At 40.0% G+C, this 27026-nt stretch overlaps 2 protein-coding genes across 3 annotated transcripts in view; one reads left to right on the forward strand and one right to left on the reverse strand.

The window, feature by feature from the left end:
• Window positions 1-3717: 3717 nt before the first annotated feature.
• LOC146369038 (protein mono-ADP-ribosyltransferase PARP12-like) lies at window positions 3718-22898 on the reverse strand. Its single transcript, XM_084909098.1, has 12 exons — window positions 19412-22898; window positions 18410-18545; window positions 17416-17899; window positions 17284-17334; window positions 17070-17196; window positions 16125-16284; window positions 11178-11298; window positions 10984-11080; window positions 10482-10557; window positions 8376-8506; window positions 5918-6069; window positions 3718-5660 (listed from the first exon to the last, which is right to left on the reverse strand). The coding sequence occupies exons 1-12, from the start codon at window positions 19762-19764 to the stop codon at window positions 5320-5322; spliced, it is 2229 nt and encodes a 742-aa protein (XP_084765224.1). The 5' UTR covers window positions 19765-22898; the 3' UTR covers window positions 3718-5319.
• A 504-nt stretch (window positions 22899-23402) lies between these two features.
• The window catches only part of etv6 (ETS variant transcription factor 6), a 30615-nt gene continuing 26991 nt past the window's right edge, over window positions 23403-27026 (forward strand). For both annotated transcript variants that reach the window (XM_084909100.1, XM_084909101.1), the window contains exon 1: window positions 23403-23804. In XM_084909100.1, the coding sequence (XP_084765226.1) occupies window positions 23775-23804 (30 nt within the window). In that variant the 5' untranslated portion in view covers window positions 23403-23774. The remainder of the gene's footprint in view (window positions 23805-27026) is intronic.

Below are 27026 nucleotides of genomic sequence, written 5' to 3' on the forward strand. Positions count from 1 at the left end.
TCCTTGGACAAAGCGGTTATTATCAGTCTAGTCAATAAGCTTCTACCACACAGAATACAACAACAACCGCAGCACTCTATAGTGGCTAGGAAACATGCCATTTATACTAACAAGGACATGCAATGGTCAATTTTTGAGTCAGATCACTCTATTTGTTTGGTGCCTTCACCGGTTTCTGGCAGATTAGGCCTAACCCTCAGCCAGAGTTTACAAAGGTGATTGTGCAGGTATACAATGTGTCATGTGGTGTTATTTAGCTCCAGCTTTACCTTTTATCTGGACAGCAATAGACTGGATGTGCATTTAATCACCTCATAGAGTCCAGTCCACCAGGGTTCAAGCCACTTTCTATTGTGAACTTTCACCCACACCTAGTCACCAGCCTTTATTGCTGGAGTCTCAGTTGTAGTTTCCTCAGGCTCAGCCAGCTGCACCTGCTTAAACAAAACTTAAAAACTCACTTAGTCTACGCTGTCATATATTCATCACAGTTCACCTGCCAAACATCCAGAGAGGTCATACGACCTCCCTCTCAGGGTTCTGCCAGGCATTGGCCTGCCTCTCAGCGACTCATGTGGCATCAGGTGTGTATGCGCACCCGGAGAGGTTCTCATTGACATAAGAAAAATGGGGAGAGTGTCCACCCATCTCAGTCTACTGTCATAATATAATCATCCATCCATCTGCTTCCGCTTATCCTTTTCAGGGTCGCGGGGTGTCATAATATATGCCATAATTTTTCTCTTCAGTCTGATTTGCCCTTTCACCACCCCTTGTGAGGCAGGGTGGTAAACAAATCTGTGTACCTAGAGCCTTTTCTACCTCTGCCAGTTCTTTATTGGACAAATGTGAATCATTGTCAGAGCATATGCTCCTCGGGACACCATACCTGGGTATTGACTCATTTTCCCGCCATTTCACTACACTCTGCGCTCATTCATTTTTGCATGGGATTGCTTCCACCTAGCTTGTGAAGCAGTCCACTGCCACCAGCAAGTACCTGAAACCTCTCACTCTGTTTTCAACTCCCAAATTAGGGACTTTGGAAGCCAAGCTCTTGAAAAAACTTAAAATATGCATCCGCTGCAAAGCTGCAGCTGCGTGTGTAAGTTGACAGCCACAATAAAGACGTGAACTGAAAAGTGCAAACATGTGGTCGGGTCTGTCGTGCATCAGTGGTGCTGAAACCCAGGATTGGGGCTACCAGGGTCTTTGTGCGTCGGTATGATCTGTCCTCTTTCTTCCATGGGTGAATCCTCTTCGGGTTTGTTTTACTCCTCTGAGGAAAACGCAACATACCACATGTCTACTTCCACTGTCTTCCAAGCGTTTGGTGCGTCTGTGGCCTCCCAGGTCAAACTCAGCGCTTTCTTGATCATTGAGCCCAGTGTTCTAGCCTCATAGTTGCTTCCAACTACAAGTGTGACATGAGAGTGTAAAGTACTCTCATCTAAGCCTGAGTTATACCCGGAGCTCTGTAGCTCTGTAGTTGGGCCTTCCTCCTCCTCCTCCTCCTCCTCCAAATTTTTAGTCAATACTGTTCCTGATCCCAGGCCTGCAAAGGCATCTGATTGGGGAACCTTTGCCTTTGAGCTCATCCATACTATATCTGGTTGGGCCCTCCTCCTCCTCCACCTGTGAATAGTTTTGGAAAAGAGGGATAAGGCTCCTGAGGCCCTGGTTGTGCCTGATTTGGGCACTGCATCGACCAATGTCTCATCTGTCCACAGGCATAGGAGGCTCCATGTTCACGACTGTATTTTTTGTTCTTTCTTTTTAGGTCTCTCGGGTCCTTCCAAACATGTGTCTGAGACCCATCTTATTTCATTTTTGCACAAAGAACTTCAGCACCCTCATCTGTCTTCTGCAGCCATTTTGTTGCATGGCCCCAGTAACACTAATAATCACTCTTTGCCACTTGGTGCTGCAGTAGTCTTTTCAATAGAGCTTTAACTTCTTTCCCCTCCTGTTTTCCTCTTTACCACATACCGCCGATGGTAGTGCTCCAATTTCTCCACCTGCATTCTGTAGGGCAACCTACCTAGGCTCTTCACAAACTGCATCCGCCAGAGTGCCTGGATTGCAGTACCGGACTCACACATTGTCCACCTGTATGTTTCTCCCACATGGTGGTGGCCCTTTTTAAGTACTCCAGCATCCTTTCGTTGTCTTTCACTTTTATGTTGCCCGTGGTTTCCGTATTACGATCAGTTGGGTATTCCTTCCTTAGAACCTCCCAGAGGTGCTTTTGGTACAGGTTAAATGGCGTAGAGTTGTTGGTGTTTCCTTCCAGTTGCCAGGATCGTTTTCTAATTTCCATTTTTCTTGGATTACATTTTGGATTTCCTCCCCTATGGAGTCCTCTTCTTCTGAGGCCTCCTGTAGGGCCAGCCCTCCGACGAACCCTCTTTCATCATATGTAGCCTTTGGATGGTGTAGGGGGGCAAGCTGCCACTGGTTTGTGACACCACTTTTCACTTGGAACAGTGGGGCTTGTACTGTACTGCCCCACATGGGGGTGGCGTTGTATATGTTTTCTCTTTTTTTAGAAAAGAAAGAAAATTTGTAACAAACAAAAAATAAAAATGTTTCAAATAAAATTTTCCCTTTGGTACCAATGTTTGTTCTCACTAACAACCTTGTGGCACAACTACAGTAGTCACCTTAAAATCTTACCTGGATGCACCTTTTAAATCAGGTTTCCAGTTCAAAATAAAACAATTTCAATGACAAAGGTCCAAATGGCAACGTTCATTTGACAGTGCATAGACCTTGTTAGCTGGTTGCATAGGACATACTGAATTTCCAAATAGTCACTCTTCACAATCTGTTAGCACATAAAAGTACTGTTTGTAACATTAACCATGTTGACAATTGAAAATAAAACACTGAAATATGTAATAATCTTTGAAACGGTTTTAAATGCTTCTTCAGTCTTCCCAGCAGTTTAAATATTTACAATTTCAATCACATTAAGGCTGGCAAAATAAATGCAATCAAAGGGCATGCGTGAAACTAAACAATAACCTAAACTGGGTGAACTAAAACTAAAACATGAAAAAAAACCTTAAACATGGTGAACTGACATGGATACCTGAAGACATGACATGGATGCGCAGACGAGCAGACAAGGAACGACTGAAAACACACTGACTAAATACACACAGGAGGCTAATGAGGGAAGTCGGAACACATGGGGAAAACAGCTGACACACATGAACATAATGATGTCACAAGGGGAGAGTAAAACTAAACACAGAGCACAGGAACACAGGACCTCTTCAAAATAAAACAGGAAACATAATGAGACGCAGACATGAGAACATGAACTTGACAACATAAGACACACAGACATGAAACATATGAAGGGCAAGGGAGACTTAACAGGGGTTGAAAACACAAGGGGAAACTAATACGCAAATGAACTTAGATAACCTAATGAACTTAACCATAAACATTAAAATAAACTAAAACTCAAAACGCTGGGTCAAAAGACCCAGGATCGTGACAGACAGTGCAGGAGCGTGAAATGGCTAACCAATTACTTTCTCCAGTAAAGTAATTAAGTAGGGTACTGCATTATTTTAGGAAAAGTAAGGAGTAATGTGAAAGACATTATTTAAGTAAGGACCCAACATTGGTGACATTAATAATCAGGCATCGCCACCTGTGCATACTCAGCATGATTCAATATACATTATGCATTATCGCCTTTCTAGCATTTGACAAATCTGCTGCTGCTGTCACCACTGTCTCACACTGAGCACACGACTTAGAGTCTGGAGCCATTGCAGCAAACATCATCCAGCGTGATCACTTTGGCAGTGGGTCACTGATGATTCTTAAAAAGTGGCACAGACCTCCATGTGTTAGCCAACATTTCCCAGGACTGTTATGTGTTTTGCAACTTTGTTGCTTACAGTTGCAACATAGCTGAATTCATTTGAAGTTACCATCATAGTTGATAACTAAATGATGCCAGTTAGGCATGCCTCTTTTTTAGAATAGAATAGCCTTTTATTTTCTTTGTGCATGTACAAAACAAATTGTGGGTTCTCCACATCAACTGTGCATGAAATAAAAATAGAAACAGTAGGACGGCAAGAATAAAAAACAGACAAAAGGAATACATACGACAAAATAAATATATACAAGCAAGAGAAATGCATCCAGAAGAAATGACCAAATTAGAGGACAGGTTGCAAAGTGCTTGAAAGTAGTGCAATGGACTTTGTCTGAGTTGAAAGAAGTGTAATGCTATATCAGTTATCAAGTTTTAACACAACCTTTATGTTTTTGTGACCCCAAGAGCAGGGGTGTGCGCTCTGTAGTCCACAATGGGACGATCTTAAAGTTAACTCAAGAGATTAAGAGCTACCATCGTCTTTGAGCTTCCCTTTTAATATTTTTCTCTATTTTTTTTAGGTTTTTCCAAACACAGAGCTGCTGCTTGTTTCTATTCATGTTCTCAAAAGTTGGTCCCTGCTTCTTGTTGCTACCATCAGGCACCAACACATAATCCATCATGTGTCTCGGACAAGTCATTACGAGAATTTGTGACTCTAATGGTCTAATATGACAGCGTCCTTTATCATTAATTGACATTTTATGATTTGTTTGTATAATTAGCACTAAATGTGGCAGACATATAAAACCTCCGAAGATAATCATGAGGAAAGCACTTGGGTTTTTCTTCTGATAAGGTTAACTCACTCCTGCTGTTTTTTAATTATTCTGTATAAAGGCTGGTCTATTTTCTATAAACAACACCTCAGCAAATGGGATCGTGCCAACCTTTTTCTTCATCTTCAATATGCTCATAAATACAAAGTGAGAGGAAATGAAAATCATTTAACATTTGGTCAAGGTGGAAAAACTTCAGCATCAAAACAACAAAAACAAAAATAGAAATGATAAAGTGCAACAGGAAAATGTAAAATATAAATCATTCATCATTCAGCATTTTCATCAAGGTTTCCCCATCATTTGAATTTAACCTAAAATGCTTTAATATCATCTGACTGAGAAGCTAATTAATCATAAACTGTTGATCTACTATAACTACAGACCAGCTCACAATTCACATTTTCTAATCGTCTGGAAGTAAGTAAGAGTTCTTTTCTATTGTGAACATATCTGTCATTGATATCTACTGCTTCTTTTTTTATATTTATCTCTACTTAAGATTTTTTTTGTGCTTTTTTGCTTTCAGGTATGTGTTTGCATATGATTAAATTATTCAGCACAAACTCTATTAAGCTCCTTCAAAAGAAAATTTCCATTTCAAGACACTGCCTACCCCCTTTTACACCACTTTTGTTAAGCAATGACACAAGAATTAATAATACTTTGATTAAATCTTGCTATAGTTGCTGCAATGCAATTGTGCACTTTAAGTAGGTTTGTGGTCTTGTACTTTATCAGGTACTCGGGGTAGATCTGCTGCTTCTCAAACACCACATATATGGAGGGGTTCATTACATCGTTCACACAGCTGTCATAGAAGTTTATGCCCCCTCCGTCCTTCGAAGGAGGTCGGCGATAATCGGAGGACCCTTTGGTGAAGTCTCCCACCAGCACCCGTGAGATGAACATGGCTCTGACGTCAGTGTCTCCGGTGTAGTTGTGGGAGTAACTGGCATCACGGGCAAAGTAACTACCTGTTTAGACACCAAAATATACAATTATCAACACTTTATTTGTGGGAAAAGACAAAGGGCTACGCATTATTTTCTTCAGTGATAAACAGAGACAAACAAAGCCTTTGGTTTATTTTTTTTTTAAGTATCACTTCCCAGCACCCAAGGGTGTCACAAAAAAGACTGCAAGATTGAAATGAGAATGTTTGGAATTTTTGATTTTAAACGTATTTTTTCTGAAAACATAATTTGAATATTCAATAACCGTTTTAACTCACCTTTGCCATAAGCCGTTCCATGAGTTCCACAGAATCTCCAGTCAAAGTTGTTGTGGCAGATGGTGTCTACATATTTGGAGTCAGTGCCATGAAAAAGCTTTTCCTCCATCACCTTTCCATCTCTTTTTTTGCTCTTCATTTGATTTTTCTGCCTTGAAATAGGAGACAGGAAAAAAAAAACTCTAACTGGTACATGTACAGTAAGTGTGGGAATATAAAGTGAATAAATATACTATAGACATCTACACATCTAGAGTATATATACTATATACAGTGGCTTGCAAAAGTATTCGGCCCCCTTGAACTTTCCCACATTTTGTCACATTACAGCCACAAACATGAATCAATGTTATTGGAATTCCACGTGAAAGACCAACACAAAGTGGTGCACACGTGAGAAGTGGAACAAAAATCATACATGATTCCAAACAGTTTTTACAAATAAATAACTGAAAAGTGGGGTGTGCGTAATTATTCAGCCCCCTGAGTCAATACTTTGTAGAACCACCTTTTGCTGCAATTACAGCTGCCAGTCTTTTAGGGTCTGTCTCTACCAGCTTTGCACATCTACAGACTGAAATCCTTGCCCATTCTTCTTTGCAAAACAGCTCCAGCCCAGTCAGATTAGATGGACAGCGTTTGTGAACAGCAGTTTCAGATCTTGCCACAGATTCTCTTTGTGTTGGTCTTTCATGTGGAATTCCAATAAAATTGATTCATGTTTGTGGCTGTAATGTGACAAAATGTGGGAAAGTTCAAGGGGGCCGAATACTTTTGCAAGCCACTATATATCTGCAGCAGCAGTCTCTGTAGCCACAAGTGGAAAGCAGGATAACATTGAATGCTAAATGCAGCTAAATGCTGTATAAACAACAGATGCAGCTTCTGGTTTTGAAAATATAGCTTAAATGTTCAGCTCAGGTTTGCAAAATTGCATCTGAACAAACCACAAGATTTCTGGAATAATGTCCTTTAGAAAGATGACCCCAAAGCGAAGATGTGTGGCCACAGTGCACATCAAACAGAGTCTCTGCACAAACACCTCATACCAGCTTTCAAGCTCGGTGGTGGAGGCGCGACGATTTGGGTTTGTTTGGTTTTTTACACAACAACAGGACCTGAGCACCTTGGAGTCACTGAGTCAACCTTGAACTCTGTATGCCAAAGTATTCTACAGTCTAATGCAGTGTTGGGCAAGTTACTTTGAAAAAGTAATTAATTATAGTTACTAATTATTTCTTCAAAAAAGTAACTGAGTTACAAGATTCTAAAAGTTATTAATTACAAGGAAAAGTAACTATTGCATTACTTTAAAAAAAAAATGTTTAATTTTAGAGCATTATTGGCTGTTTCTGACTACTTTCAATTCTCCCTCTACATTTCACCTTGAAAAACTATTTCCTTTGCCTTGTTTGGTATCATCCTTTTCAGCACAACAGAATTTACAGTTATGTTTTCAATTTGACAGACTGTATTAACACAATTGATCTAAAATCAGATAAAAAACATTAACTCTGAGTAGAAAAAGTTATATTTTTTACTGTAACAACCACAAACATGTTTAATGAATCATATTTCATAACTTTGAATGCAAGTATAAATTGTACATTTTAAAATCATATGCACAAGTTTTGCAAACAACAAAGTTATTTGCAGCCGTTTACCTTTTACCTTTTTTTAAATAACCATTTCAAACTATTTACAGAACAATCAGGTGTTCTCATTCATTAAGATGCCACACAAATTATTTGTGCTACTCCAAATATTTCTGTCTACTATAAAGGAGAACATCACACCTGATACCTGCATGTCTGACATAAGGTCATAAGCAGAGAGTGCTCGCTGCGCTGTCCTTAGACAGTAAACGTGACGAAACTATTCAGGAAAAATGCCGCGTATATATTGTTTATCATGACTCTGTTTTTACGTGGCCTATCAACACAATTTAAAAACTGGTATATTTCACCTTGTTGCTTTGATTGCCATCCGCGGGAGCGCGCAGCTGCTCAAAGCTGTAGCTTTACGATTACTTACAGCTACTTCCGTGCAACTCATATAAGGTGCGGTAACCTGAACACAGCTTCAACTGTCTGTTTGTTGAAAAATAGTAACACAACTGCACCGCATTTTAGTAACGGCGTTGTAACGGTAGGTAGTAGTAATTAGTTATATTACTCGTTACTGAAAAAAGTAACGCCGTTACTCAGAACATCGTTATTCTCATCACTGTTCAAATGTGAGGCCATCTCTGAATGAATCCTGAATGAAATGCAGGGCTTTAACAGAGCGGTGCATAAATGAATGCCTGCAAACTGACACCTGGTAATACTATATACACTTTAATAAAAAGCTCAGTCATATCAGTTACACAACCATAACCTCACTTTAGCTGGCAGCAGTGGTACAGTAACTTTATACTCACAGTGAAAGATGGGTGCACATTAAATGAAATACATACAACTGAAAGGCTTCCCATAGAGCTTTGTTCTGAATCCTCTCAATGTTGATGATATGACAGTTTTTCATGGTTTTATAGAAAAGAGCTTCAGCCTCCTCAAATTCTTCTGAGCTGAGCTGGAGTGAGATTCGCTGTATGAAAAAAAAACAGGCACATTAAATATTTTTATTCACAATGACAATGAAAAATAACAAGTGCTCTGCTCTCTGCTTTTCCTCTCAATTGCTCATGGCAGATGGCCCCGCCCCTCCCTGAGCCTGCTGTTAAAACTGAGTTTTTTTCCTTCCCACTGTTGCCAAGTGCTCGCTCATAGGCAGTGTTGGGAAGGTTACTTTTAAAATGTATTCCACTACAGATTACAGATTACATGCCCCAAATTGTATTTTGTAACGTATTCCATTACGTTACTCAATGAGAGTAATGTATTCTGAATACTTTGGATTACTTAATATATTATCATGCTTTTTTACAACTACATGAATGTACTATTGCTGGGTGATTTATTACTGAAGGTTACTCTCCATACCAATACTAACTAGATGTTTAAATCTTAATATAAATGAGTAACAGTAGGTGGACATTAGGTAAGGCTGCACTTTTTGCAGCGATCTCGTATAGAAAACTATTCCACACGTATATAAAACAGGTCAGCGGCTCCGAACCATAGTAAAGGGACCTCTGGCTAATATGTCGGGTTCATGTCGGGCTCGTAGACGAAAACTAGCTTTACTTTGTTGTCTGGGTCAACTTTGCTAGCGAGAGACAGAGAGAGGCGTTGAAAGGCTGCTCCAACGGAATTTATTGTTTCGGAGGAAAACACGAATACAGTCGAGTCTTAATAGCTTCTTACAGCTGGGCTCGTCAGGCACTCTTCTTGGCTGCAGTGGTTATTATTATATTTACATGCTTCCAGCTCCCGTTTCTGCTCGGTGACAGCTCGTACTTTTCCTTTTGCTCCCTCCCTCGCTCACAGACATAACGGGTATGGCAGGTTTGGCAGTCTGCCTGTTGCCTTCATATTGAATCATTTAAAAAAATATTTCTTCACGTGACTATGAGACGCGAGATTGAGACACAGGCATTAGAGCCTCTTAATGCGGGTTTTGTTTGGGTTTCCACCGGCGTGGAATTACCAAAAATAGAGAGGGGACAGCCTAACATATGAAACAGGAAAAGACGGCTGTGTAATCCATTTATTTTAGCAAAGTAACTGTATTCTGAACACCACCTTTATAAACGGTAATACGGGTACTCATATTTTGTATTTTAAATACGTAACGGCGGTACATGTATTCCATTACTCCCCAACACTGCTCTTAGGAGGTTGTCTGATTGTTGAGGTTTTCTCTGTGTTATTGGAAGGTTTTAACTTGATATATAAAATGCCTTAAGGTGACTTTTTTGTGCTATATAAATAAAATAAAACTAAATTAAATTGAATTGAATAGGGACAAATTGCCATCCCAATGCTTAACAGCAATCGGCTAATGTGTTTCTTAATAATAATTAAAGAATAATTAGGCTGCCCTAATGTAATATACTTTTTTAGCCTATTCAAAAATACTAAAGTACTTCTGTTTACAAAAAAGAAATAAATGCCTAGCAATGCTAAATTGTATGTTTTAGCTTGTTTACTTTGAATAAATTGCTACCTAACGTTTTTTAAAAACTGGAGCTACTGCTCTAAAGCGACACATATCGGCTGGTTTTTTTCTTCCTTTGTCTGTCTCCTCCTACACCACTTACAACAGAAACTCTGTTCTGTATTTAAGAATTTGTCACAAGAAAAAAAGACCCCATAAAAAACAGGAATAAAACATTCAAGTGAACGAACATGAAGAAGCAGAAAACCTCGTATGAAACTGTCTTTTTCTGCTTCTAACTCATTTTTATGAGCTGTCCTTCTAATAAATGAATTCATCCCGTCCAATGAAAAGCTTAGCATCTTCAACGCCAACACCATTTTGTCCTCATGTCTATTTGTCAGTAAATTTACTTGCTTACTTCTGTTATTAATATTATTAGAATAAAATTAATTTTGAAAACATCTAAATTTAAGAGTGTGACTTACAACAGAATAGTTATATTTTATGTTTTTTACAATACCGAGCATCCTGTTTGAGGGATCTGTGTGTTGTCCCAGGTTTTTGGTATTGAAGTGGAAGTTTGAACTGAAGACCTTCTGCAGAGAGAAAGAGTTCAAATTTACTTTAATGATGTCATTTTTATAGAAGTTGAAAAAACAAGGCCGATTTTATTTTTGTTTAAAATTAAGTTTACAACTTTCCTGGATCCAGCATCAGCTCCTGTCAAGCTTTATGAAGCTGTACGCTACAACAGCAATATTGTTTTATATTTGTTTGCTTTTGGTTAGTGAGCTTTGTTTGACTCTAAAGACCAAGGCAATATCAGTACTTTGGCATGGTTACCTATCAGTATTGAATAGAAATTACGTTAGATTCAAGACAATATGATGGTCTCTAGAGATCTTGGTGTAAAAATCAAATCCCATCTCCAACTGGAATAAAGATGACAAGAAAGTTCAAGTATCTAATGAATTTAGAAAAAAGTAAGGAAGTCTGATGGAGCTGTTTTGGGGATGACATACCTGACTTTCTTTTTTAGGGCATCTGCAGCAGAGACAAACCGTGGCCGTCTACAAACAGGCCTTTTGGTGCCATAGTGCTTGTTTGTCTGCATCATGTCTGAGGGGCAAAAAAGTTTAAACTTGCACAACAATTATAAAGCCGATTTTATATTTTAACATGCAGAAGTATGCATGGTTCCCTATTCTTTGTTTACCTTGGAAACTGAGTGAATATGACTGTGAACCAGCAGTGAACTCCACCACGTCTTTATCATTGGCCAGAAACTTCTCCTCCAGCTTTGCACTGTTGATGTCTGCTGCTTCGTGTCCACCAATCTGCAAAGTGAGAACAGTAAACATGTTTTTAACCTTGATGGAAACCTGCATCGGCATATGAGCAATGAACAGTTCATAAGAAAAGGACAACTGCCAACCATAGGGATGAGGGAAAAATTGATACACCATAGTATCGTAATATTTTGCATGGTAATATTGTAACACTACAGGGACACCAAATATGAATACTTCATGAATTAAATTAAAATATTCTGGAAATACTATGAACAAGAGAGCTGGTTTCATGTACTCTCGTGCTGAGATAATGTTTACATTCAACTGACGATTAGCTTGACAGCGCTAACTGGATTAGTCCGTGGCTTATCACGCAAGTAGAAATAAGACTGGAGTAAAAATTGGTGGCTGCCTGGTGATTTATTGATTGATTTATTCATATTCTGTGACCAACTACAACTTGCAGTGAATACATTTTTGCCCAGAGCTTGAGGATGTTGCACACTTGTGACCACGTTTGAGCGCAAGGTTGTCTGACAGGAGGCAAACTTACTGAAACCAGTTGCAGTCAGACTTGGACTGACTGTAATCACTCACAGAGAGATTGGCTAAGGTTTGCAGATAGCTTCTATCTAATTTATAAATGCAGACATATTACCACTTTAAGATGACAAAGCAACAAGGTGATATATACCAGTTTTTAAATTGTGTTGATCGGCCACGTAAAAACAGAGTCATGACAAACTATATATACGCGGCGTTTTTCCTGAATAGTTTTGTCACGTTTACTGTCTAAGGACAGCGCAGCGAGCACTCTCTGGTTATGACCTTATGTCAGACCTGCAGGTATCAGGCTGTGATGTTCTCCTTTATAGTGGACAGAAATATTTGGAGTGGCACAAATAATTTGTGTGGCATCTTATTGAATGCAGAACACTTGATCATTCTGTAAATAGTTTGAAATGGTTATTATAAAAAAAGGTAAACAGCTGCAAATAACTTTGTTTGCAAAACTTGTGCATATCATTTTAAAACTGACAATTTATATTTGTATTTAAAGTTGTGAAATATGATTCGATAAACATGTTTTTGGTTGTTACAGTAAAAAATATAACTTTTTCTACTCGGATTTTATGTTTTTTGTCTGATTTTACATCAATTGTGTTAATACAGTACGTCAAATTGAAAACATAACTGTAAATTCAGACACGTGAGGTTGTGCTGAAAAGGATGATACCAAACAAGGCAAAGGAAATAGTTAAAGTGAATTGTTAAATGTTGTAATTTTTACAACAACAGAGTCCTGAGCAGAGAGGTCCAGCAGCAGTGTGTGCAAACGGCATCAGCATGGATGGATGGAGATGCGTTTCCAGCAAGCTGCAACTTCACTGTGTGTGAAGATGACTTTTGAGGAGACTGTCTGAGTGACATTTGCCACGTTTGGAGTGAAATGGCAAAATGAGACAGTGGGAAAACACAGGACAAAGCTGAAGAGAACTGTCTGCCATTGGACTGCAAAGTGGGAGAGGAGAACGGAGTGAGAGGAGCAGGTGAGCACACAGAGGAAGGCTGTCGTTTAGTGTGGGAAATCAAAATTTGGGTTAGCAATCCTGGGAAAAAAGGAAACTGCTTTAAGTGGGAAAATTGAGAAGGAGTCTGGACTACAAAATGAGAAAGGTACACAAAATGGGCTCAGGAGAAAGCCACTTGTTTGGGACAATTAGGAAGCGAGTCCCTTTCTAAAAGGATTCAGCGAGGTAATCGAGTCTAAATTCTTTTTCTTTTTGAAATGTCGTCGTTTTGCTGAGGGTGGAAACGAAATGCGACGATAGGTTCCACCATCAGCAAAGAAAAAAAGAAACAATCAATGAATGAATAATGAGTGAAAATAAAAAAATGGGGAACTGACTGACTGGTAAAAGCTGACAAGACTGACTGACTTAACATCACTGTGCAAGGTTACCCCCCATTCAGATGACAAAGGAGTGGATGTATCTCGGGGTGTGTGCCTCTTGTTGCAGGAGCAGGAGGACACCACAGGAGGAAACTTGGGTCACATGACTATGTGAACTCTGCAAATTTAACCTTTTTAGTTGTAATTTTTCTGGATGTTTTTGAATTTACCAGGGTGTGTTATTCATCACCTTGTGTTGCTCACAGAGATCACTGTGAGAAAGAGTATATACACTTGCGCAGTGCTAACATTTACATTTCTTTTCTATAGCAGAGGGTTAATCATGTGATTTGATCATGTGATTTACAGCAGGACACACAACTTAATAATGTTTTTCTACCACAGGATTACTGAGTTTTTGTGTGTCAAGAAAACTGTGGTTACAGGCTATATGTTAGTGATGAAATTACACTGTGTTGTTGAGAAAATGTTGAAAATTACAGGGGAGAAGTGAATACAGTGTGATACTGTGTTGAAACCAGTGTTACTTCTTTTTTACAGCAGAGTGTTAACTGTATGACCTTTTACAGCACCTCTGGAACCTGTTGACTTAGGCCTGACCTCCAGGATGATCCGTGGGTTTGGCTAATGTTTGTTTTTCCTTTAAAGGTGCTTGTAAAGGATTCAGCACAGACAGACAAGTGACGATTGAACAGATGTGCAGTGGTTACTGAATAGTTACATGGGGCTCATTATCTGACCACTATTGAGCTCATGGTGAGTGACAAACTTAAGGAAAGTCACTGATTACAATGTGGAATGAAGTTCAGATGTTCAATGATTTGGAGCAAATTATGGAAAAAGTAGGAGTTTAATGAGTTTAGAGTAACCCTGCAATTATACTTGTCTCTGTGATGCTGAATACTTTATTACTCTTATGCTACAGTTGGTTGCAAATGTGAGTTTGTTTTAACTTAAAGACTTTGTCTTCTAGGATACAGGCTCCAGGTGCAGCTGGGAGTTAAACAATCTTAACAGTTAACCACTGACTAATGTTTTGACAGGGTTACAGGTTTTGAGTGGAGCTGCTCCAAGAGGGAAACCCTGGAGAATTTTTTTTTTAGAAGAGAATGTGCAACATTCTTGTGCATGTCTCATTGTGTGGAGTTGACACATGACGAGAGGCGTGTGGCACAAGAAGAGTGTCAATTTTAAATTTGCAGGTACCATGAGGAGAAGCGAGTAAGGAAGAGCGTCGACAAGATGGAAGCTGAGGCCAGGAGAGACGCTTCAAGAGGACCAGTGAGAAGCAGGGACCATCTGCAGGACAGCTGACAAACCACAGTGGGTTGCACCACTGGGCTTCCAGAAGATCGTCATGAGGAGACTTCGCACAGCAAAATCTTAAATAAAGTTTCAACGTTGACGTTGAAGAAGACAACTAAGGTGTACGACGTGCTCTGCCTTAAATCGTCAGCGGCGTTGGAACAGAAACTGAGGGATGAAGGGAGCGTGCCAAGCTCCAAAAGTGACAGCGCAGCGGGGGACCAGCGATGGAATTGTGGTTCTGTGTGAAGCACAGATGCTAGGAGACTGGGAGATAGTTGACACCACTTTTCCCAAGGATGAAGATCATCTAAAGGTGTCACTTTGCCATGCAGATTTGATGCTCTGCAGAGAAGCCTTCTGCGAGGGAGAGATGTAAACAGAGAAGCCTTTTGTCTACATTTACATCGTGTCAACTTCTCTGAGCTGGTTGAAGTTTTGAGCCATGGGTGGACATGACTCAAAAAGGGGGGAGAAGTTCATAAACAACTTGATCCAATTTCCTTTACAAAATCTTTTTCTGCAGTGACAACAGGAAAGGAGAAGAGTTGTAACTGCAGATGATTCACCAGTTGACTCTAACCCCCACAGGATGCCTACAGTGAGAAGATTTTGGGGGGTTGATAGGGGTCATGAAGAGGAGTGTTGACCAGGCTACAGCTTTGAAGTTAGCTGAAAGCCACATGGACAAACAGTAAAATCAACTGATGTGTTTGAATGCCAGTGTCTGTATATGTTTGGATTGTAGTGACATATGATTTGAGAATGTTGATTCTTCGTGTTTGACTGTTGACATTCATTTGTTTACTTGCAGGATGTAGTTTACTGTGTATGAGATGGATGAGAAGTAGGATGATTGCTAAGCACGTTTAGAACATGTATTAATGGTGAACCTTTGCTGCAATAGGAGGTGAATGACAGCAGGAGCTGTGTGAAATCTAAATCTACACTGACACTGTCAAAAACAAGTAGTGAGAAAATACTACACAGGAATAATCTGGAGCATAAAAATAACAAAACAGGAGGGAAATGTTAAAGTGAATTGTTAAATGTTGTCATTTTTATGCTTACCATCTCTACATTGTTTCAAACTGTGTGATCAAAGACATTCCTTTGTCTCACCACCTCTCCAGCCACTCTGGTGCTGGGGGAGGTTTTATTGTAGATACATCCTATCTGAAAGATCTGTTTCTTGTGTTGTAAGCTTCCTGCTTTATGATCCTTTTGGTGAGCAGGAGGTCACACAAACGCACCCCCATGACACACGCATTCTCACATACACACACGTTTAAAACATGCTGCATATGAACAGTGCTAATAAAAATGCAGAGAGGTCGACAGTGATCACTGAGTATTTTTAAGGGCTTGTTCAGATTAAACAGAACAAGATGAGAAGCATTAAAACATGTAATGAACACAGTAGAAGTTTGGACCCTAAAGCAGGGTTCAGACATCATCACTAACAACCAGAAACCGTTTTCTGACAGTGGGAGGAGCTATTATTTAAAAAGCTTCAGAAATGTGTTAAAGGTGGTCCATTTTGTATGATTGACGTCACTCATAATTGTCCTGAAAAAAAATGTTCTGGGTCCTTATGGGTTAATTTTTAGCAATCTGCCAAAATTTCTGCCAACACTCTGTAGTTACTCACAGCGGATGCAAACATGTTCCACCTCCCATCCTGCCAGTACCAAAGCCACTCGGTGGTGTGGATGAAGGTCGGCTCAATCACCGAGTTTTCTGTCGAGAGTCGACGCACTTTGTTCTGTCCAAACGTCATCGTGTCAAAGTGCACGGCCGGGCTGGTGCTACTGCAAAAAAACAATCAAGAAAGTATTAACATCAGTTCTTCCTGTAGCAACAGAAAATCTTGTCTCACCTCATATTTTCTCTTTGTTTTATAATTATGTTAAAGTTTCAAATTATTATTATTATTTTTTTAAACTTTGTCAAAGTTTAAAATGAGCATCTGTTATTTTATCAGTGTATATATGAAAGAAAATATGGAAAAGCTTAATAGTTCCACTTTATCTAAAAACATTGAGATGATTGTGTCACGGCCAGGCGGATCAGCTGCACTCTCTCTCTTCCTCTCTCTCTCCTCTTCTCTCTCGCCGGGGCGGACTCACCGTGGGTTCACGCCCTCGGGAGATGAGACACCTGGGTCTCATGAAGATGATCAGCATTTAAGCCAGGAGGTGACTGCTGTTCCTCGCTGGATGGTTGTCTACCACGCGTTAGTGAAGCCAAGCTACTGCAAGTCGGGTTAAGTGTGTTTCCTTTGTGCGTTGTATTTAACCCCGTCTCCCTGTCTACAGAGCTCCCTGGATTTTCCCCCCGTGTGATTCCCGAGTGGCAGTGTTGGAGTGAGAGCCAGTGATCGTGTGTGTGGATGATCTGAAGAACGCGTGCTTTTCCCCTGGACCCCCCCCCCCCGCACCTTCTTGTATACACACCTGGTGAATTGTAAATAAATCTTTCTTGTGTGCATCTGAGCCCGGAGTCCTGCGCTTGAGTCCTCCTCCAAACCGTAACAGATTGTGTAAAATAAATCTCTGAAGAAGTTCAATCCCACTGAATTTAATCGTGTGAGTACCTGTAAGAGTTACTGGGGTCACAGTAGTCTCTCTCAATTGTCTCATTGTCGGGCAAATCAGTCCACTGGACTCCATCTTGGACCTGCCATCGGTACGGCATCTTATCGTGAGCTTTATAACATCGATCTAAGGAGAAAGAAGAAAGACAGCTGATCAAAGTCAAGAAAGAACTACATTAAAACCTAAAACACTTACTAACCATGACTTTCTCACCATCATGTTTGCAGTGACCTTTAATGAAGTACATGCAGATCCTTGTTTTATCTGAAAGAAACAGATATTTCACACACCTTGTTTAGACAGCAGTTTCAGTTCATCTCCCCATAGAAGTGTTTCCAGATTTACCTCTAATGGTCCTCTGTCTCTTGTTGTGCCCTTTGTTGGCTTTTGCAGCTTCATCGTCAGCTGCATGAATGTCACTTGAGAAACGGGCGTTTTCTCGGTTGACCGGGTTACCGTCTTTCCCTCTATCCCAACGGCGTGGCCGCTTTTTGCTCTTACCAAAAAGACTGCTTTCATCAGTGTTGTTGTCATTAGCAGAGACTTCACCACTGGAGCAGTTTCCTCTGTGGACTCTATCTTCCCTGTTGGTTCCAGCCAGCCTCAAAGCTTGTTTATTTGCATAAGCAGCCTTCAAGGACTGAAAGAGTGTGTCAGGTACGCCTCTAGCTTTCAAGACTTTGAATGGCTGTGGAGCATTAAAATCGTTGTTCTTCCAGCAGCTGCATTCACGGCTGATGTAGTTCTCACAGATGTGGAGCCTCCTGCAACCATCACCATCCCGACACCTGCCGAACTCTCCATCACCATTGTTGTAGTTGTAGCATATCTGATGGAGAGAAGAAAAGAAAAGGTGGTTACAATCATAGCCTGTATATAAAAGATGGATATGGCCAATGTTATATCCATTATTTATGTTAACTAGCTATAAGCAAGAGGCGGATCTGACTGAGCAACTGAGGACATGTAGCACCCACATGTAAGTAGGTATAACCCAAAATCATACTTTGCTTTATCACAGCAATAAATGCACGATAAATTAAAGTTAGCAAAATGCTATCTAAATAAATAAAATGTGAAACTGGTGCCCAAGATCCTAAACGTATTGGGAATATTTTTACTGAGGTCATCAGTCAATGTGGGATCATTTTCTTATTAACTTGTTTGCAACAGAAAAACTCTCTCAAGCTTTTTAATATTGTTGTATTTTGTGAAGTTGGTGGGAAGGTTGAGCTGGATATCAGCATGACAAGAAAATGTGTCTAAAGAAAGGCTGCTTGATCAGCAGATCCAGTATTGATTGAAATTCAACTTAAGAGTGCTCGGTAGTAAGACTCACAGCAGGAAGGAGTGTGTGGTCACTCTGCAGCAGCAGGGTGCACAGCTCTTCCCGGCTCAGGCTCTCCAGCTCATGCTCCCTCAGAAGTCTTTGGTTATGCTCAGAGGTCAGCTCATGGGAGAAGCTGCAGCCCCTCCTGTTATAACAGAATTCATACAGCTGATTCGTGACTGTGAGTGCTAGCATCCATTTGCTCAGTTAAGAAGAAAAAACCCAAACCAAAAATAAAAACAGTGTAATACATTTAAATGAGCCGATGTCTCTCACTGTGGGATGATTATGAAAGCTTATCTGTCAGGAACAAAGTCAGCTGTTTTTGAGGCTGTTAGTGCTTAAAACCAAAGGGTTATATCAAATGACAGCCTAATAAATCATGGTAGTAATATTACATGAATGTCAAACTTAGGTTTTGGGACATACGTTTTAATGGGATTAGTCCAATACCAGCTTTTTATATATAGCTGGGTAGAACTAGAATCCCTTTAACATTTAAAATTGAGACAAAAATTCAACCCAACACACTGTAAAGCCATTTTCCTTTCACTTCCACTCTTTTTTCTAACTGCTAAGCTAAGCTGATGTTGTAGCTGCACATAAGAAAAACATCAGAGAAAATATGTCTAAGGGATTTTGTTTTTTGTTTTTTCAAGAACAGCTCTATAAATTCTCTGTAGGCTCCTCTTGTTTATCTGTTTGTGTCTTCATTTCTATTCCTGTTATTTGAGTTATTACAATATATGTGGCAAGTGTATGGCAATGTCCAAGGCAGACATTGCATAGTGTTCCTCCCAATTACAACATGGTTCAGTCCATTGTGTCAAAACCTTGTTTGTTGTCAGTAGCAACCGATGCAGATATCAGGTTTACACGATAAAAGAGTTTGAAATCTTGCCTCCACCTGAGCTGTCAGATGCAGCTTTCTGTATACAGATACAGTGTGCAGAAATAATAATACTCCAATGCAGTAAACTCTATCATTTACTTTAAGTCCAGTATATTTACCTGAGCTGACTGAACTGACAGAATCCGCTGAAGAGGAAGTTTTTGCACAGGTGCAGACCCCTGCACGTCCCCGGGCAGTCTTTGGCTCTGCAAAGTCTCAGGCGGGTCCTGGCCACCACCTTCTCCTGTCCGTTTGGACAACACCGAGCAAATTTCTCTCGGTTAGAAATGATCTCCGATAACGTCGTGGGATCGCCGGAAAACAGATTATATACTAAATCCTCCGTGTTGACTGCTCCTTGATTGGCGCAGATCATTTTCAGTATTTCTGTCTCCATCGTGTCCGAGCTCTGCCTGCGTTTCCTTCCACCTGTGAGACCAAAGCGCAGCCTGACTACAGCCGCTGGCTTCATGTGAGGAGGAAAACTTCGACATCATTTCTGATGATTGGAAAGCGAAACTGAACTATTTTTTTTTATCTTGGACTGATGATGTAATGCTGCTGATGTCCACTTGGGGGCGTCACCGCGCTGTATGATCTCCTAATGCATCCCACACCTCGACTGAACAGGGAAAGAAAGAAGGCTTTCTTCCGCTTCACAGATGAACAGAGTGAAGACATTTCCAGTAATGCTATAACAAAAACAAGTCTCATTAATTTTATCTAAATGCTTTCCGCATTCTTCTCTTCAAAGAGTCTGTAATCAGATTACTGTGTTTTTACAGTAGGTGTTTAAGATTACATACGCCACTTTTAAAAATCCGATTATTGTAATCCCATTATTGCCATCTGTTAGTCCCACCAGCTTGAAACATGCAGCAGAACGGCTCCTGCCTGCAGTTTGTTTCCATCTCAAACATGCAAAAAGAAGGATTGGGCTTATTGCCTATTATAATCAATATGTGCTGTATTTTAACCGGAAATTCATGTAAAAACTTACTGTCGACTTTTAAATTGATTTTCTCATTTAGATGAACTTCCAGCACATTATAACGGATATGTTTCATTAGAACTGGAAACCAGCTCACCAGGTCTTCGCCTCCAGCTGCAGGAGGAACATTTAAAGTTCCCTGGCATCACTCATCTGCATTTTCTTGTTAACGTGCAGCACATTCCCCACCAGCTTCATTGCTTCCTGTGCCCCTCCCTTACTCCGAGGAGTATAAACATGCTGGAAGTGATTTTTCCATTCCTTCCCCCCCTCCTTTTTTATTGCCTGTCACTTCTTCCACCATCTGCTGCCACCAGAAACTATTATGCTTGTTACTCTGAAAAAGCATCATTTTCTTTAGTATCATAAAGGAATACAGACAAATCTGACCAAGAGGATCACAATGACCAGGTTAAGTAGCCTACTATATAGTCATTTGGTCAACAGTCTAAGATGCATAGCACCTTACTTGATTAAGATGTTTAAATCAAATTATTTCGGAGGACATTACCTGGTTCAAAGAACCAATTTTACAGTAACTATATCCTATATAATCGATCGGTTTCCTTCTTCAATATCAACTGAATTTTGATTATCTGGGGGCAGAAAAACAAGCTATTAGTGCTTACAGATGACTAATAACAATGACCAACTGTAGTAAATCCAGTAGTTCAATCTAGTATTTTGGACTGCTAACCCAAATATTCAAGAACCAAATGAAATCAAAACACTTGACTTGGCTAAAAAAGAGGCTAAGCATTTTATGTGGCTGAGGAGAACTGCAGAGTGATGTTAATTACCAGTGTATTTGTCATTACTTCATATTACACATACCCAGTTTGTGCACTGAGGCTTGACCACCAGTGATATGATTGGTAACCACTCTTGCCTTCCATTTTGAATGGAAGTGTATTCCCGACCAGCAGGCGAAAACCCTTTTTGGTCTTGTTTTGTTTGCTAGGAAAATGTTGGAACCCACAGTTTGAATGGAAGACACCAACTTAGAAGCAAACACTTGCCAGTAGAACATATATAGCCTCCCCTACCGATATATTGGTAGGGGAGGCTATATCAATCGTGGATGTTAATTGGCCGATATTAAAATAAATAATAATAAATAAATAAAACAAGATTATTTTTCACTGTCACTCTATATTTGTAAAAACTCATAAACAACAAGACATAACGAATGTTAGGAAACTATATGTGTGTCTGTGTCAAAGAAAAAACAGTGAGTGATATATCAGATTTTTAAAGCGCTAAATATCAGTATTGGTCTTAAAAATCCTCTATCAGTCTGGCTCTAGTCAAATCTTTCGTTGGTACTGAAACTGTGAAAAGTGCAAGACAAACCAGAAATGGAAACCATTTGCCATCTAAGTAAAAGTTGCACATTTTGAATGCACATATCCTCTGTTTCCAGTTTGTGTTGCATTTTTCAAGTTTTACTACCACTCAGCTAGTTGGCGAGTGGGTGCCAAGTCAATCGCCTCACGATCACATGGAGGTGTTTGGTTCAATACTCACTTTTTGACTTCTTTGTCGCCATCAGATTTTACTGAGCAACAGCCAAGAATTTCTAGAAAACACTCACAAACCGGTTATACCAATAGGGGTTCAGCAGGAAGATGTGTAGAAAATGGCAAGAGATACTGCCTGATAACTGATTTAGACTTATGCTTCCTTTCAATGTAAATCTATGAATCTCTAATGACTCTAACAATGACTATGGTTTACAGAATGAATGTCATAAAGTCATCAGAAAAATGTGTTTACTGACGTCACGGTGCAGGGGATCTCTGTTGGTGCGTCCCATTTGAAAAACAGAATTATTCAGCTGGAATGCTCACTCAAGCCGGACTTCCATCTTAGAAAGTTAAAGCAGCACCAATAAAAGAAGATCACAGGAGTGCACGTAAGCTTCAGTAACGCTGGAATACTTGAAAAGTGCACCACTAATCTTAGGCATTTGTGACTTGCTAAATAAGCCACACATTTCCTTGCTTTTTTGACTTTATTACTGCTCTTAACTCAGTGTTACATCACACCCCCTCCAATATCTGACTTCAGAGCTAAATGGTATGAATTTGAAACCAAGGGAGTAGAGTGTAAAAGAGTAAGCCACAATAAGTTACGACACCAAAACAAGATTGTTTTCAAACTGCATTGTCATAACCCATATTAGATTTTTAAATCTCTAAATATCCGTTCAGAGGAGTAGCCCCCTGCTGGCCATTGGAAAGAATGCAAGTAGAACACACGGTCCGCGTAACATATCATGGTGTAGTCCTGAAAACATTAGAAATTCTGAGTTCAATATGGAATGCCCCCCTCAAGTCAGAGTAGCAGTTAACCTGAGTTAGCACTGAGCTTAAATGGTAGCGAAACCGTAAATCTTTTAATCTGTGCTACCAATGTTGTGTATTTGTGACTCACTGAATGCAGGGATGATTTTAGGCAAAAATAAAAGAGGCAGAATGCTGTATTGGCTTAGAACCAAACAAATCCTGTTTTTCATCTCTTTTTCCAAACACAGAGCTCTGAGGTAGCTGTGTCCATTTTCAACATACAGTCTGTGTTCAACATACAGTCTATATGCTTTTTCTCATAAAGCTAAAAAAGCAAACATAACCCCCCCCCCCCCTCCAAAACAGCCCAGTGAGGTGTGGTCTAGTTCTTTGAATCACTTGACAACAAATACTTTAAAATTCCTTTTAGGCTTATGTTTGTTTCTTATAGTATTACTACAGTCACACCTTTCGCACAAGGGATTTAAAAAGTATGAGTTAAGCAGAAGTGATTTTACAGTAAATGTGAACTAATTCATCTCATATTAAATCCATGTATTCCTTCTACGCTCACTCTCATTTTTGCGTCTGCCTAATTAAAGCGTGAGGCTTTAGCATATTGTGTAACCGCATTTGCCTTAAGCTTTGATTTAAAAGAAAAGGAAAATTAAAAAAAAAACAAGTCTGTCTTTTTAGCCTCTTCGCCTGCAGTTGTGTGTGTAGCTACGCGACCTGCCTGCGATTTCCTGCTTTGGGTTTCCCTTTAAAAGGGGGCAAGGCTCAATGCTGGGAATTCACGTCATTTCGCCGTTTTACACACATCCAGATCAATGAGAGAGAGAGAGTGAGAGAGAAAGCGAGAGAGGTGTCCGTCGCGCTCTCTCTCTCTCTCTTCGGTCTCGCTCTTCCAGGAAGGGATTATTAACCAGCGCGCTGCCGACATGTGAAGGGAAAACACACGCAGACAAAAGAAGTTTTCACACCGACGACCACGCTATGGACCCGGCCAGCAAATAAAGGTAGGAGGAGGAAGAAAAAAAAGGAAAAGAAGCGGGCTACATGAAAAAAAACAACTTGTCCCACAAACACAAGCCGAGCAGTCGGGCTGCCGCTCGCGCTGCAGCTGTGCGGGTTTCTATAAGAAAGGAAAGAAGATAAAGAACAGCGCGCGACGGAAAAGTGGAGAGAAGTTGACTGGAGATAATGTCTGAATCCTCCTCCGCTGCGAACAAGGTAACACCGTCCGCTCACCCTCCCCTTTTAACGCACTCCCTCGTTTGTCTTCAGGAGACAATTTCAACTGTTTGGTTTGAGTCTCCGCTGCGTGTGATAGAGCCGCCAGGGTTGTATCACCTCCTGCAGACTGCTGTACAGCGCCATTCAGTTTGTTTTGCTAGTCATCTGTTGCTCGCGGCTCCACGCTCTGAGTTCGCCTCCACTCTGCTCATGATTGGAAGAAGTCGTGACTGTGTGAATTACCGACGACCCCCCCCCCCCAAAAAAAGTAAGCAGAGATCGGGGGGCGAACGAGTTGCAACCTGCATGTATCTGTAGCATCAGTAAAAAAAAAAAAGCTTTCCCCCCTTTAACTATATGAGCTGAAGGTTGGTGTTAGGACTGTAACTGAAGCAGAATTTAATGGATAAGCAAACGCTTGTTCTAGAGCTGAACTGAACTATTCATCTAAAGACAGTGTACGGTGGAGGGGGAATGGTTGATTTTTCCTCCCTTTTTTAACGACGAGGAATTAATCAAAAACAGATAAATAAAAAAAGGCAAAGGGTGCATTAGAGGTGCATGCATCATTATGCAACATGATTCAATGCAAATAAATTTTTTTTCTGATAGCAACTGTCTGCAGGCAAATGCAGGCATTTAATAAAGTGCACCAGTTGTGACATTTTAGGCAGATACCAATACCGATATTTTATATATTTATTGAAAAAGTGTTTTTTATTCCCTGGGGTCCGGACCCCAGGGAGAAGAGAAATATTTATAAAAAGCGACTTATATGTTTTAAAGGCCTTCACACACATTTGGAACAGTTATTTTATCGACAAACATACAGCTAGCTAACTGCAAACAACAAACCGATACTGATGCTAGGCCAATGTTTACTCTGTTTTTATTTTATTTATCCTTTTTAAAAGGATATAAAATTAAAGGAATAAAATTATTGTCTGAAAAAATTAGATACCTCCGATTTATCTGTTGGCCTATACTGGGCTAAGTTAGCTATTTGCTGGTCTATTGGAATTCGCATTAAAAGCAGCCGATTTAAAAGAAAAATTGAAGCTGTGTCCGCACTGGAAGTGATTTGCTTATTGTGCATAGCTTTAAAGCTGGCGCTTGGTTACTTGTGGACATTCCAGGCTCCAGTTTTCTAGGTAAGCGTTTAATGCATTCACTACCAGGTTATAAGTCACTCGGTGGTATTCTGTGTTCTCACTGATAGTTACTTTTATTGGTCGCCTAAACGTTGAGCTTATATTAATTCTGCACTTTGAATACCTACAGCTTGTACACAGCTTAAAGATGAGAAACACCCTTAAAACGTGTTGTGAGTGTTGACATTTCGTAGTGTGACCTCTAGAGGGCACGCTGCATTTTTAAAAAATCTTTAAATCACCAGATATTGGTATTGATTCAAAAGAAATAAGTTAACCAAAAATACTTTATTACGCTGTCGTCAGACATTTAGCCAATGTAAAACTGATAATAAAAGTAAATGTTATTGACTGCCATCAGTTTTGGCGAATGCGGCCAATATCAGCTGATATATCAGTGCGTCTCTAATATTTTGGCTTTTGTAGCCGGTGGTCATACTAGGTGTAAACAGCTTAAACCCACTTTGTGCTTTCCAAGAGCATGTTGTGATCTGTGTGATCCATCGATTAATCATTAATGAAGATGATACACGGTTGCAGCATGAGGACAAGGAGACAATATTGATCAGCAGAGACTGAATGCTAAAAATAGCCGATTAACCTGCAACAATTTTTTGATCCGATTATTGTTTTTGTCACACTAAAACTGGCTTTGTGCTTTTATTTTTGGACATTAGTCAAAAATCCAAGTCTATCACTGTAACTGGGACATGTAATAATAGAAATATTATTTGAGGTGCCAAGGTCAGACTGAAATAGCTCAAAGCAATGCGCACTGTCCAGTAACTGAAAACGAAAAACAATGTTTTGTTTGTGAGCGATGTCTGCTCATTACTGAGTCTGATGTCAGGGCACGATTGCCGAGGAATGATCAGAACTTCCCTCTGAGAACTTTTACCGTCAGAGCGAGAGAGGACGACTCCCCCTCACCTTCGGCTCTGTCGCAAATCACTTTCCGTTGGTCCCAGAGGTCGCGTTTTCACAGACCCAGACGAAGCTGTGTGAAGACGCAGGCAGCTGAATTTTTAGACAGCTGAATGTCAAGAGAAAGGCCTTCTGCCTCTGAGACGAGGAAATAGAAGACTGGAAGATTATTGCTGGGGTTCCACAGGAAATTCCTGGTACATGTAGTTGTTGTGCAGGTCTCGAAGTAGCTGGGTGGTGACAACAGGCTGGAAGGTGAAACGGCAAGAAAAACAAAAAAACTAACTAAAAAAACCCCTGAGCTTCATTTCCTCAAGAAACCTAGGTGGAATCATGCTTTGCAGGAAAGGAAACCAGTCAACAGAAAATTACAGTTAACTGGAAAACCTCATACCTTTAGCCTGCGTCCGATGCACGCCATAAACAGTAGCAGAGCTGAGTGTCTTAAAACGTCAGAGCATCGTGGAGAATACAGCTGCTTTAACCGATTAATGTTGCACAGTGGTATTAATACAATCAAAGCAGTGTGATTTACAGAGTTCAAACCTTGTAGATTTCTCATAAAAATGCACAAAATCTTTACATTCAAGCAGCAGAAACCAGTGAAAAACTCCCATTGTTGCCTGACTATTGACTGAGAAATTCTTAGGAGATAGTTCATGTTATTCAGATCTTTGAAAGTCTCACCTATGTACTGACTAACCATGAAAAGGATTTTTGTGTTGAAAGGAAATAAGACATCATTTTGTTATTATGTCATTTTAAAGCTTTTGCAAACCGCAGTGAACCATCTGAAAGAAAACAAAGCAAATACACAGAATTCGCTTGCACATCCATACAAGGACGCTGACTAACAATTGTGTAAATTATGTCCTGATTGTTATCTAAAGATATTTATGTGTAGAGTGTCTAAATTCCCAGAAATCACTGAAAAGGATTGTTTCCTTGCAAACAGCGAAAACTCCAAATGCATGATGTTAAAGTCATGCATTTCAACATAACAACTTTATTGCTCTACCGTGTTGATATGATTCATTCTTTTCTAGATTAGTCCAGCAATGAAAGTAATGCTCACATTTTGACTCATCAAGTAAAAATGAAAACCAGAAATGCTGTCTATACTGGACAATTTCAAGATGATGCT

The sequence above is a fragment of the Perissodus microlepis genome, chromosome 17 (assembly GCF_051167445.1).
Source record: "Perissodus microlepis isolate ML-2025 ecotype Zambia chromosome 17, ASM5116744v1, whole genome shotgun sequence".
Lineage (NCBI taxonomy): Eukaryota > Metazoa > Chordata > Actinopteri > Cichliformes > Cichlidae > Perissodus > Perissodus microlepis.

What these genes read in the sequence shown, in the direction of transcription:
- LOC146369038 (XM_084909098.1), bottom strand. Translation starts at nt 19,764, where the DNA reads ATGAAGCCAGCGGCTGTAGTCAGGCTGCGCTTTGGTCTCACAGGTGGA. An exon ending in ACCACACACTCCTTCCTGCT is followed by an intron (nt 17,900 to 18,409) that starts GTGAGTCTTACT and finishes TCTCTCCATCAG; the next exon opens with ATATGCTACAACTACAACAA. An exon ending in ATATTCACTCAGTTTCCAAG is followed by an intron (nt 11,081 to 11,177) that starts GTAAACAAAGAA and finishes TTTGCCCCTCAG; the next exon opens with ACATGATGCAGACAAACAAG.